We start from the raw sequence: 14,355 nt of genomic DNA on the forward strand, positions 1-14,355 counted from the left end.
GAGATGGACCCATGTTCTAATAAGAGACACTGTGAGATGGACCCATGCTCTAATAAGAGACACTGGTCATATGGACCCATGCTCTAATAAGAGACACTGGTCATATGGACCCATGCTCTAATAAGAGACACTGGTCATATGGACCCATGCTCTAATAAGAGACACTGTGAGATGGACCCATGATCTAATAAGAGACACTGTGAGATGGACCCATGTTCTAATAAGAGACACTGTGAGATGGACCCATGCTCTAATAAGAGACATTGGATAGATACCCCATGTTCTTTTTTTTAATTTAATTTTATTTTTGGTTTTTTGAGACAGGGTTTCTCTGTGTAGTCCTGGCTGTCCTGGAACTCACTCTGTAGACCAGGCTGGCCTCGAACTCAGAAATCCGCCTGCCTCTGCCTCCCAAGTGCTGAGATTAAAGGCGTGCGTCACCACTGCCCAGCAATATCCCATGTTCTAATAAGAGATACTGTGTGATAGACACCCCATGTTTTAATAGATACTGTGAGATGAAAACCTCACGTTCTAATAAGGCACACTGGTAAATACTGATGAAAATTAATATAAGCAAAGAGTACAGAGAAAGAACCATGTGTACTTAGTAAAGGCCCCCACAGTGGCTATCGCGGTTAGAAGTAAGCCTAACACAGTAGCGTAAAAAGTATGTCTTGAAAATAAGTAAATAAAGATAAGTAAATAAAAATAAGTAAATAAGGATAAACCAATTATGTGTATACACACACACACACACACACACACACACACACACACACACACACCTAGAAGCAGTTATAAAAAATAACTGCAGAAAATACTTTTGGTTTGTTTGTTTGTTTGTTTGGTTGGTTGGTTTTTGAGATGGTCTTGCTCTATAGTCCATGCTGGCTGGAATCTACATAGCCCAGACTGACCCCAAACTCTCCATCCTTCTGCCCCCACCTCTCAGATACTGTAGTAACAGGTGTGTGCCAGCTGGTCAGGAGGGGCAAACAAATCCTGTAGACAGAGTGCATCCTCTCTATCCTAGCAGAAAGACACCACTTCCCAGAGTCTCTCAGGATAGTCAAATGCCCACTTCTGGAAACAATTAAAATCTGCTTCCTTCACACACCTAACATTCTGATTTTGTAAAGAAAAGGGTGCTGGGCTCTGGAGAAGGTAGAAAACGAAACAGGACAGGATTTGGGGAGCGTCACAATATTTTAGACATAACTATCTCCAGGTGAACGTTCACAGTCAGAGACACCCAGTTTAACATCGAGCAGATTGGCAAACATTACAGAGAAACAGAAGCCACCAGCGGCCAGGGAGCGAGGAACTCTGTGCATCCTTACCGTCTCAACTGTTCTACACAACCCCTAGCAACACACATCAAAAACATTTTAAAATACCCCTTGCTTCAACATTACCATCTTTCATCTTTATGACAGTTTTCTTAATCAAGAAAAGTGCAATAAGATATATGCTTAACAGGTTCATTATAATACTTACTAGTGAAAAGCTGGTCCCAGTGGCAGGGGCTAATTAAGTAGATTATAATACGTAATGGAGTACCACGTAGTCATTAAAAGTGTTGAAGACTTATGTACTCTACTGTGTGAAGATGGCCCCGCGACTGTTCAGTGAAAAACGTCCCAGAGTAGCACACCCACGTTGGAGTGCTTCCATTTGATGCTATGGACGTGTCCTCAGACAGAAAGAAAAGCCCTGCTCTGACCAGTGATCGGAACGCAGGGGAGTTCTGCTGCACTTTTCCATAAGCATGTTTTTAATAATGTGTAGCTAAAGAAAAATTATAGATTACCTTTTAAAAATTATAGGCTCTACACATTTTAATTTAAAATACATACATATATTCATCCATAATTTGGATTTTGAATGTTGCCCAGAGGTCCACATGTTCAAAACTTGCCCTCAGAGTTGTCCTAATAGATGGCGGGAATTTTGGGCAGAGGGCCTTGTGGGGAGATCAGGAGCATGCTGGGAAGGATCACTGGGACGTGGACTGTCCAAGTCTTTCTGTCTGTCCCTTAACTGGTGATGTGACCTGCTCTACTCCACCCCGAGAGCTGGCCACTGCTCTCTGTCACTCCCCCAGGAGCAGAAAGCAATGGGTCTCTCAGTCATAGACTGTGACTTCCAAACATGTAGGCTGAAACACCTTTCCCTGAGGACACTAATACTCAGATACTTTGTTACAGCAACAGGGGGCTGACCAATTTGCTATCAAAGGCGAATCCCTCCGTATTCAATAGCTAAAAAAAAAAAAGTAATAAAGCTAAATCTCCATTTATTCATCAATTTAAAATCAAATCCCTAGATAATTTAATCTGCCATAACAGAGAAAATGTTCATTCCTGGGTATTATTACAATTTAGCTCCTACAAAGGCAACAACTGTAAATTATAAATTCTTACTCCACCCGGCATCATGAACACTCTATACAAGCCACGAGAGAGGCCTAGCCTCTTATGAGAGCATAGGCGACAAGCTTACGGTGAGCCAATGACCTCTGGACTGGGAGGGAGTGTCTGTACCCTCCTGTCTGTAGACATGCAATGTAATATAAAAGACTCCACATATTCTCACACTCAGTAATGCCAACTGGTGGTGACTGCCGGGCCTCTGAGGTGACATCACACAACATAGGGCCACAGGCAAAGCACACACGAAGCCCTTTCTAGTTATAATCACAGCAACCGAGAGATAGTGGGATAGTTAACATTTCACCTTGAGAGACAGATGCAGAGAGAGACAGACACACAGAGAGAGACAGACAGACAGGGTGGTATAGCTGTAAATAAGCTAAACCTCTTCAGAAGCCCTTTGACCACCAATTAATACCAACTAATAAATAATAAAGGACACTAGTGACAAAATTAACAAGTCACTGCACAAGTAACATGCCAATAACAGAAATTTCCTTCCCTCTACAAACAGGAGGTTTCCACTTAAGATAATATTTCTCTCAAGTATTTGCTAAGCCATCTGTCCTAGTAACAGTGTAATCACACTGACCCAATGTGTACTTGCCAGGGCTGAATGGCCTGTCTCCTGGAATCACATGCACAGCTGGTTTAATGAGGGAACCAGGAACCCAGGAACCTACAGGAAAGGCTTTCCCAACTACTTCCGTCCCCCACTAGTAAAGCTACTGGGATGAAATAGTGCCTCAACCATACTCAAATGATAAAAAACCACAATTCAACCACAATTCCAAATGACCAGTGAATTCACATAGAGCATCAAGCTGTATTGCTGGCTCAGTACTGGTCAGGACATTGGGATGCTAAACTTGGAGTGGTTTCTAAAGGCCTCACCTAAAACCTTGGGCAAGGTTAGTGCTTTGGCCAACTAATGCCAAAGCTTATGAGAAGCAACTGTCCTTTTAGTGAAGATCTGCTTTAAATGCTACCCCACTACCTAAGATACAAATGTATTTTTACACTTGATGTATTCTATGTGTTCTCTGTGCAATGAAACTTCACAATAACTATGGGTAATAAAGCAGTAAAGCAAAACCACTTTCAAACACTGAAATTTTGATTTGAGCAGTTTAAACATGTTGCCTCTCAGGCCAGCAGGGGTAGCTGTGAATTGAAACGGGAAATGTTAAGCGCTTCAGGTGAGCTGCTCACAATCAGCCACTAGATGGCAGGTGAGAGGAACTGGACTTACAGCAGAGAGCACAATTCAAGGTAGAGGGTGGCAATTACCAGACAATGGAGTTGGTTCTGCTCTGCCGGCTTTTATCTAGGAATGGCCACCTCCTAGTACACCTCCACAGTGCAGAGGAGTGGGTCATCCTGAGACTGTCACCTTAAGTTGTAGAAAAGTGGCATTTTCCCAAATGGGACTAGACTCAAGAGAGATTCAAGTTCACTGCTAGGCTCAGGGCAGACTCCTGTTTTAACTCAAACTGTCAGTGCAGGGCAGCACACTGTCTTCTAGGAGCCTAGGGCAGGGTTGTGTCCTGTCCTAGTGTGTGGGCACAGAGCCAGCTCGGGGTAGCCCCACAAATGAGTTCAAGAGGACTAACTTGATGGATTAACAAACACCCCCACCCTGTAAGACATGCCCTGGCACAGGGTTTAGGCAGAGGGTTTGTTCTGAGGGGTGTCTCTGGAGATCGGATGGACTGGAAGAGCCCGGCAGCCTCTGAAGTGGGAGAGAGGCTGTCTGTCTACAGGACATTAAGATGCAATGTCAGAGTCCACATATTCTCACACTCAGTAATGCTAACTAGAAAATAGTTTACTTAGGTAACAATCCTCTTATTGATAATATAAAACAAAGTTGTTCATGCTCTAGAAACTAAAATAGCACAGTCTGGCCCATAAAGCCAAATCCTCAGGAGTATGATAACCTACTTTTATTGGTCTATGAAAATTTAGATTGATTTCTTATGATGACTCTTTTATTTACTTTTCCCCCTTTATTGAAAATAGTCCTTTCCTCTCATGGGAACTCCCAGTTCCCTCCCACTCCCTTCATGTGGACCCACCTCCTTGCTATCTAGGAGCCTGGAGCAGGGTTGTGATCTTTGCTAGGGGAGCCCTGTCTCTGCAGAGGCAGCTCTGGGTAGCCCCACTGTCTCTCATACAAACAGGATTCTAAGGATAGTAATAAAATAAAATATGATAAGATAGAACTATTACATCGAAGTTGGACAAAACAAATGGAAGAAAAAGAGCCAAAGAGAAAGCATGAGAAACAGAGACCCACTCAACTGCAGTGTGATCCCATAAAAACACTAAACTACACACATAAGTGCACAGAGAGAGGGGGGGTGGGGGAGGAGGGAGAGAACTAGTAGAGTAAAACAAGGTAAGAAAAAATATACATAAAATAATAACATGGAAAAGCCCTGACACAACACTGAGAGAGAAGGGACCGTCAAAGATGCCGTGGAGTTCATTTCCTGCTAGTCATCTAGTGCTGGGTATGTAGTCTACCCTCAAGAGTAGTTTGTTTTCCAGTGAGACTCCGAGCTTCGGGTTAGAGATGGGGTGTGTGTCCACTTCTCCTTTCAGTTCTAGGCCCCATCTGGTGAAGACCCATGCAGGCCCTGGGCTTGCTGCCTCAATCTCTGTGTTGATCACATTGGTTTAGAGGGCCTTGTTTTCTTGGTGTCCTCTATCCCTCTGGCTTACTCTTTCTGCTTCTTCTTCCACTGGGTTCCTTGAGGTGTCCCTCTGGGATAGGGAGTGGGGTGGGGCCAGGGGGCGGGGAATTTGATGGAGACATCCCATTTATCGTAAGTGTTCTTCAGTCTCTCACTCTACACAGTATGACCATGGGTCTCCTTCTCTGGTCCCATCTGATGCAGGAGGAAGCTTCTCTAGTGATGGCTAACGGAGGCACCAATCTGCGAGTGTAGTACAATGTCACTTTATTGCTACATTTGTTTTCTTTTTAGAACTACAGTATTTGGTTCTAGTCTAGGTCCCTGGGCTATTTAGTCTCAGGTTCTTGGTACCCAAGCAGTGATAGGCATGGGTTTCATCTCATGAGGTGGCCCTTAGGTCAGATCACACACTGGTTGTCATTCCCACAAGCTTTGTTACCCTTGCCCCGCACTGCCATAGCAGAGCAGCACTCAAGATCAAAGGGGCTGGCTTGGTGTCTACGTTTCTCCTTGGGTAGTGTGCAGAGCACTTTTCTGTACCAAAGATGCTGGAACGTAGGGATGAAGGCCCTAAGCAGGAGTCAGATCGGCTTCTCCACGTTCAGTGAGTGCGTAGGTGCTGTCTTCAGCAATGGGGCCTCGCCTGTGGTGACTCTTGTAATCCTACACCTCAGCTCTCACCCTGCTGATGACCACAGCACTAAGCACTGGGAGCACAGGCTGTCAGCCAGCATCGCATGGCTAATGCAAAAGGCACCACTGCCTATCATTTCCACAGGAGCAGAAGTGTCTCCAAACAGACTTCAGTCAGTCAGGGAGGTCTCCTGAGCTCCCAGGCAGCTGTGCTTTATTTTTGGGTACAAATTAATAAAAATGACATCATACACACAGATGGCACATTTGGGTGCTATGAGCCATAAGCACCCTGTGCAGTCTTTTAAAAAAGCAATACTGACATATAGTGATGTTTCTAGGAAAGTAAACCATTTACCCATAGCCTATTAATTTGTTCACATATTTCTGTCAACATTCTCTTAGTTTTTCAGATAGCCACTCTCTTATTATAGTCAACTATAAATCTTCTCTTCACTTGCCCCATAGCCTAAGCATTTTTCTGCTTCAGGGGATGGCTTAAGAAGTCTCCTCTTCTGTGAGGTGAGAAAGGTCATCCCTGTAAGAGACTGACATCGATCTAGGAAAGCGTGGCAAGCTACTGAGAACCAAGTGATCAGACCGGTCAAATCCAACCCTGCCTTCCCCTCGCCCTACTTTACTTCTCATCTTTGCGAGTGGAGGTAAAGCTGGAAAACCTAGCCCTGGACACTCAGAGCTGAGTTCCAAGCTCCAGCCTGGTGGCAGAAAGGTATGCTGTATTAGGCAAGCGACCCAACCTCACCAGCTCCCAAAAGCAGCATCTTCTAGTTAGCTATGTCTAAATGGCTGGTCTAATGTCTGAAGTGGGAGAAATGGAACAAATGCCAATAATCGCCAACAATCCTCCAGTGACAGGTTTTCTGACTTTTCTCAGGAGTCCCAGTTCACTGTGAGGAATGTGAACAGGCAACAGTGGCCGTGCAGTAAAGCTGGAGGGAGGTAAGCACAGGTGCGCCATGTTTTCCAGTGTACTGTGAGAGAAAAGTACAAATCAAAGCTTTCCTTTGTAAGAGGTGGCTTGATCACATGTCTCCTCAGGGCAATCAAACAGTGCTCAGGACACATGCCTATCAAACAGACAGCTCAAGCTCACAAGTCCCACACTGAGCCCGATTTACCCAACACCTGCTCCTCTCAAGCTGTCTCCGTCCACTTTCTCAATGCTCAACACAGTGCCTAGAGACATCCCAGACTTCACACCCCAAACCCACCCACAAGGACTCCATGCTGACTGTGATATGAGAAATCTCTGTTTATCTATGCCACTAATACCACCAACTGCAAACCACTGTCTACTACCATCTGCTTGGACACCCTGGTCCACGGAGCTTCTCTCTGATCATTTAAGACAAAGAAACCAGTCATTCTTAGTGCATAATTTTTAGTTCAGGGTATCCATTTTACACACACACACACACACACACACACACACACACACACGGGTGCTTACAATTTTTCTCTGAAACATGTATATAACACATTAATAATTTGAGAAATTAATTAAAATGTTATATTACATATATGGATGTCAAACAATATACAAAGTAGTTCCAAATCACTAACTTTATTAAACAACTAACACCAATTTATACAGAACAAGTGTCGGCTCTGAATCAGTATTAATCATATTTGAAAAACTTGTAAGTTACTTCTAACAAGTTGCCTGCTTCATATTGGGAAGAACTTAGTCATATTCTGGGTCATTACTTCAGACAACAGGGACCAAAATATATGCAAATCTGAAAACTAGGAACTTTAGACAACACAAAGTCAAGAGTCAGGCATCACAAAGCTGGGTACTTACGCTGTGAACTCCTAAGGCTTTCCACACTGCAAAGCTGATCACACCAACTCCACACCAGGCATAAAGAGAACCCCAGCCCAGGGCTCGCAGGGCAAGGGAAGACCCACTCTCTGGTAAGGCAGCCGTGGCCATAGTGCCCTGGAATGAACACAGAAAGCTTGGGTAAAATACTCAGTAAATGTTCTAGAACTGTTAGGAGGGAATTACATTACTCCCCATGCAAGCCTCCTGGCTCTGGGAGGCCAGCCCAGCCCAAGGAGCATCTTCACTACTTCTGTAAGCATGTGAGTTTTCTGACTGCTGGACATTTGAATGTGGAGGCACTGTGGTCACTTATCCTTCCAGAAAAAACTAGAACATTCCATCAAGATCCACTGGCATTTTCGTTAAATCAGCATTCGAGGAATTAGCTAATCTGATAAGAAATAATGGGTTTATAACACTGTCTTCCGCCTGGAAAGGTCATTTCAAATTCACTAAAGTTCTTCTCTTTTTTAGAGTAATTTTCTGTACACTGCTTAACATGCTTCTTAGTACAGGCCTTTCCTATGCACATGTGCTGTGTGAAAGCATCAACCAATATCATTTTTTAGGACCAGTTCATAAGCCCTGGCATCAATTTTATTTTAGAAACAAATGAAGTAGCCACTTTGCCAACAGAAAGAACAGAAATGTTACACATGCACATACACAAATCGATATTTGTTTTACCAAACCAAATAAAAAAGATAGTCACATGAAAATAACTCAAGAGATTTAAAACAGAATCTCAGGTTTGCCTCAGGTTGTTAGGAACGGGTACAGTAGCTTTTGTATAATATCAGTCACTTGACTTGTGAGGTGGGAATGTTAGTTACTATCCCCATACTTCCAAAAATGAATTTTAGGAGAATTTTGATATTGAAGATTGATCTCTCTTTAAATTTCTTAAAAAATCTAAACACATGTTTTTTCTTCTATCAAATGATATTCATAACCTTTGTTCAAAATAATGTGGGCTGACTTTTTGCAGAAAAGATTTAACTCAGCAAAAAATAATGTTGTCTTCTAAGACATTAGATATAGCCATATAAACAAGTTGTGTGTGTATGTGTGCACATGTATGTGTGCCTTGTGTGCATACATATCTGTGTATGTGTGCAGATGAGTGTATGTGTGTACACACAAGTTTTAAAAGCTACATTTCCCATCATTAAACCCCCTCCCCTGCCCACTTTTAAAATGAAAATTAAGGCTTCCATATTTGAAAATTGAATAGAACAAGTTATACTGTAGTTATTGTACTCAATATTTCCAAAATCAACAGACAGCTTATTTTCTATTCCGTGTTTGTAATACTTGAGGCCATGGATATTTCTCCTAGTGTGCACCAGAACATAAGAAAGTAACAAGAATTGACCTATCGTTCACATTTATAGGAAGCAAACTGTCATGTCAAAGGTCAACTGTGTAAGTTTCACATTTTAGCCTTTTTCAGTGTAATCCTGGGATTCATTTTATGTAAACAGCAAATGGGTTTTTAAGGAATAATCAATCTGGGGGTGGAGAGATGGCCCTGTGCGTGAAGTGCTGCAGACAAGGCTCTGAGCTCAGATCTCCAGTCTCACAGCCAGCCAGGAGCAGCAATGCTGGCCTGAGAGAATGACAGCACTGGGAGGATGGAGACAGGACGATCCCTGGGTTTGCTGGCCGCCAGTCTAGCCAAATCTGTGAGCTCCAGGAAAGATGGGGACAGAAGGGTCCATCTAGTTATTTTCCCTACATCTAAATCTGACCAATATTGTGATATAATTATATCACTAAAGTAGCTCTTATAACCTGTAATATAATTTTAAACTTTTATTTATTTATTTATTTATTTATTTATTAGAATTTAAAGCTATATCAAAAGGATGTCTGGTAACCTGCCTGTTCTGTCCCACTCACAAAAGGGTTTTGGAATAACTCAGGTATGTGATGAAGTTCTGCCAGGCCATGATGCTAAGATAAGCAGAACACTGAATTACTTTAGGCAAACTTCATGTGTACACACACATCAATTCTGTATTTTCACTGTTCTAACCAAATGGGGACATAACACACACATAACACGCACATAAACATGCACATACTTTTCACACATGGCAGTTCATTTAGTCTCACAACCATGTTTAAAACCAGTGTGTAAAAAGTACTGGTTTAAAAAATAATCTTGGAGGCATGGAGATAAAGTTTGGTGGTAGCTGGCTCCCTAGCATGTCAGCCCAGGGCTCTAATCTTAGGCCTTAGATACACACACACACACACACACACACACACACACACACACACAGACCTGTCCCCAACCCCTCTCCTTATCTCTTTTCAGTGTGTGTACAGATCAAAGAAATTTAAGGGAATAATTTTTTTTTACTTCAGTTTGCACTTTCCCCTTTCTCTTTATTCAAGGAATTAAAAAGAATAATATTTGTTTGCTCAATACTGTTCTTTTTCAGCATCCAGCTTCCTAGCATAAGACTTGGCAATTAGGAAAGAAAGCACCAAGGGCATGATTATCCCCATGAAATAGAAAAAGCACAGGCAGCCCCCAAATGAAAGGGTGCTCATTTCAAAGTCCTTTTGGGTTGCAATTTGAATTTGTTCCCAGGCTGAAGTACAGCTTATTAAATAAAAGCATTGCTAAAAGCAGTAACATTTATTCCTTGGGCAGGGGAGTGTCATGTTGGACAGACTGCTAAATCCACGCATGCGTGTGTCTGGCTGTTTGGTGGGAAGGACACACAGTGCCTCAGTGGGCTGTGTGTATCACATGAGTGAGGCCGTAAGAAGAGTGGGTAACAACAGTAACCTTTGGCTGCCAGGAATTAGGACTGAGAGAAGTCCTCTGGGTGGTGACTGAAGCATCTTAATCCAGTGCTCAGTATAAACTCAGCTGCTGTGCTCTTGGGTGAGATCTGGTGAGTGGAGTGGTGCTAACATCAACATTTCCCTGTGTGGAGCAAACTTACAGAACATTTTAGACACCCGTACAGTGTTTCTCAACTTCCTTTACACATAGGCTACAGAGATGTTTAATTATGTAGGTCTTATCAATATTTAATGTATTAGAAATTAAAACTGAGAAATTGTTATACACTCATTTTCATATTAAAATAGCTATCTCCACCCCTCCCCCCAAAAAAACTACAGAGGATCAATGTTTTAGGATTTTGTTCACCACTTCTTAAATTTACAGCCTAAAAGCTAGCTTTTCATATTTGTAGTCAATCTGCTGTAAATGCTTTCTTATATTTTTCATTGATAGCTGAAGTGTATGGACAAAACTCGGGCCTCACACTGATGTGGTTAGAAAAGGAAGTATTTTATTAGCTTTCCTTCTTTGTAATAACACCAGTACTAAACAACAACAACAACAAAGCCTTCTGAAGGTTGGTTGCCATATGGAGTTCTATTAATCAAAATTTCTGCCATCTGTAACATTCAAATCGACTGGTCATCTTTGTGCTTCAAATGGACACTATGCCATTCAGAGTGACTATTCAGAAGGGATTGGTATCTACATTACGGATCTTTTGACTGTTGATCCCATGGGTTAAGCAGTATTTTAAAATCATCATCAGGTCATAACATCACACCAGCAAAGCTGTTAAGTATGGAGAAGTTATCAAGTGGATAATGGCAGTTACCAGTCAAGTGTTTTCAATTGAAAGCTTATTAACACTGGCAACAAAGATTGCCAACTGCTTTGCTCAAGAGTCAGGCCTGCTTTGTGTTTTTAAGAAAATGCCTGCCACAAACACCCCATTTCTGAGTGACTGACAGTCTGTGGCTGTCCCCTCACAAAGAAGATACTCTGTAAGGAACACACTGACTCAGTTGGTAAGGCAGCTGCTGCTTCCAGAGGAAACCGCCTTCACTATTAAGCAGGGGTGCTTCATGCACATCTCCCACCTTCCAAGAAATTTACAAGTCAGGCAGAGCCACGTGTTATTATTCAATAGTTATAAGAATTTTATCTTTCAACAATGGCATTTACCTAATGTTGGTTCCTTTTAATTCTTTTAAAAAAACTACTGGTGCATCACACGAAGTACTCAAAGACTGCAAGGACTGTTTTATGCTACCGGCGCCATGACTATGCCACTGTGTGTCTCTAAACATGAATAGGAAATTAGTTGTCTCAAGGACCATCCGGATTTTGTGGACTACAGTTTACAACTATGTTAGACCACAAATGGCATGTGCCATGATCCAATCCCAGACAAAACAAAGAACCAAGCTGTCAGTATGTGGAAACAAGACAATCCCTGATGCAAGGGTTAATATAATTAAACCTGTGGTTTGGAAACCAAACAAAGCTCAGGTGTTAAAGTACCAATATTGGTTAGGTCTTAATGACATCTGCCACAAATTAATTTCTTCTCTAAAAATATTACAGAATACAGGGAGAAAATGGCCCACTAGGGCCACAGAAGTGATCTTAGTAGCTCCATAAACCTTTAAAGTATTGAGAGAGAATTGGAAAGCATTTTAGATACATTATAGTCTCTTGTCATTACAGTATTCAAAGCTTAAGTATGACTATTACAGGTAAGTGGAAGGGAATTCAATTGGTTTATGGTTTTTCAAGTAACATTCTTCCGTAGCATACATCAAGTTAACCATATAGTTATTTGTGTGAATATCTAATTGTGTCTCTCACAACAGACATTTAAATTCCTGAGGGATAGACATGTTTATTCTTGTACCCTTTCCACCTTAATCATAGTGTGCCTGAAACATAAAGGATCCCAAGTAAACAATTGCTGAGGCGAAGTAAACAATAAATCAGCAATATGGGTGGGAGGGGAAAAGACAAAATATTACAAGCAACTACAAATATGTATCGAGAAATTCCCTGCCAACCAGGGAAAGCAGGTACACGACAGACAGCAAATGTACAATCTTACTAACAGAATAATGATTTTCTGTCTCAAGTGGGTTATAGTCATCCAATCCTTTCAGAGCAGCTACTATGTGCCAGGCACTTTATAGCAATTGTGGCTGAATAACGCCTGGCCCTTGCATTAAAACACAAAAACAAAATTTTCACTCATTCTAAAGAATGTTAAAACTTTAACATCTATGAAATATACTTCTTGCAACTTAAGTAACATTGCTTTTTCTTCAAAGCAGGTTCTCTTATTATCAATACTAAATTACTTATTCATGCTGTAGGGAAAACAATGAATAGGTTCCCAAAGTTTTGCTCAGTTATTCTTCAAAGTCTCGTTCTGTTAATTTTAAGGAAGCACACGAAAAAGATCAAGACTGACAACTAGTATACTTCTTAAACCAATGAGGGTGTGTTTTTTAAAACAATGTGAGTGAAGGTCACTATTTTTTCGTATGCAAAAAGTTGTCTTTTGTTAAAAACAATAGCAATGCTATGGATGGATTTCAGAGTCACAAACCTTATTGAACCATTCAGGACTTTTCTTTTTAGCTAATGATAATGTTGTAACAAATCCAGCTAGCATTCCCGCTGCGGCTGCAGAACCAAGGAAAATTCCACCTGCCAAGAATTGGGAGAAGGGATTGAAAATAAAGCTTTTTTTTTTTTTTAAAGTGCACACGTAAGTATCAGATACTTTCAGGATTACATTCAAAACTCGAAGCATCATGGCTAAGCGACTCTTGGGAAACGGGAAACCTGCGTGATCTCACGACCTCTGGTTCAAGGGGACACTCTGAAGCTTGACTCTTTAGGGCTGAGAATGGGTGTGTTTTCCCTTCCCTCTGTCCTCTAGGACAGCAGCGCGAAGTTTTTCCACAGGAAGAAGAGATAGTGGCAATCAGAAAAGGGCGGGACACGAGAAAAATCTATATATCGGGATGGGTAAATACAGTATGGACTGGAGACTAGATGGCAGGACTTACTCGCCCTAGCCCAAGGAGACTTCACCCAGTGAGTGATATATGGGCCGCACTGGCTGTGTTCAGAATAAAGCCTACGATAAGGGCTCTCAGAACAGAATGTGTTCAAGAACATCACATCCCAGCGCAGGGCAAGCATACCTTTAATCAGAAACAATCGATCTTCCGGAGACCCTGGAGCTTCTAACGTAGAAGGCTCCCCGGGTCCAGAACCTGACGTGTCCATATTTAAAGTCTCCTCCTCTACTGTTTCCGTTACCAAAGAGGCCGGAGCGGAAGCTCAAGTGAGAGAGAAGAAAGGTTCCGCCGCTACCTTCCCTGTGCAACCTGAAGAAGGGTCCGAGTCCCCGCCTTCCCCCCCCCCCCCGGGGGGGCCCCCCCCCCCCACTTACATTCTTGCAGTGAAAGAAGACAGAAGGACTGCTGTCTGTCCCCAATCTAGAGACGACGGAGGCGTCCCACAAGACAGCCCTCCTGGAAGGATCACTCGCCTTCGTGCAAGGTGACGATTTGTTGGACTTTAGTAAGGTTTTTGTTTTTTGTTTTTTGTCTACTTGAAAGAATACTCAGTTCCGACTCTAGGAGGCAGTGAGAGGTCGCAGATGGAGTCGGAGCCCCGTCTTAGCCTGGCTTGGATCCTGGTGCTGTTTACCACTTGATACACTTGCACTGTATCTAAGGATTTGGTCCGCGCTAGCATGTCACGATTCTAAAAAGCAAGCCTCAATATTTTCCCCGTTTCTTTCTGAGGAATTTCGAAATAGTTGTTATTACAGGTTTAAGTGACGTGCCCAGTCCTGGAAGAGCACCAACCTACCAGCTTTGAAGCACACGCCCTTCCCACGATCTGATTTGCCCGCCCGCA

The 14,355-nt window shown here is 42.3% G+C and overlaps 1 protein-coding gene across 1 annotated transcript in view; it reads right to left on the reverse strand.

Annotated features, from left to right (window-relative positions):
- The window catches only part of Tmem242 (transmembrane protein 242), a 28,858-nt gene extending 15,105 nt beyond the window's left edge, over positions 1 to 13,753 (reverse strand). Inside the window, exons 1-3 of the mRNA XM_028764394.1 lie at positions 13,632 to 13,753; positions 13,028 to 13,128; positions 7,596 to 7,733 (exon numbers count right to left, since the gene is read on the reverse strand). Of these exons, the coding sequence (XP_028620227.1) occupies positions 7,596 to 7,733; positions 13,028 to 13,128; positions 13,632 to 13,716 (324 nt within the window). The 5' untranslated portion in view covers positions 13,717 to 13,753. The remainder of the gene's footprint in view (positions 1 to 7,595; positions 7,734 to 13,027; positions 13,129 to 13,631) is intronic.
- Between the last annotated feature and the right edge of the window lie 602 nt (positions 13,754 to 14,355).

The sequence above is a fragment of the Grammomys surdaster genome, unplaced genomic scaffold (assembly GCF_004785775.1).
Source record: "Grammomys surdaster isolate TR1022 unplaced genomic scaffold, NIH_TR_1.0 143, whole genome shotgun sequence".
NCBI lineage: Eukaryota > Metazoa > Chordata > Mammalia > Rodentia > Muridae > Grammomys > Grammomys surdaster.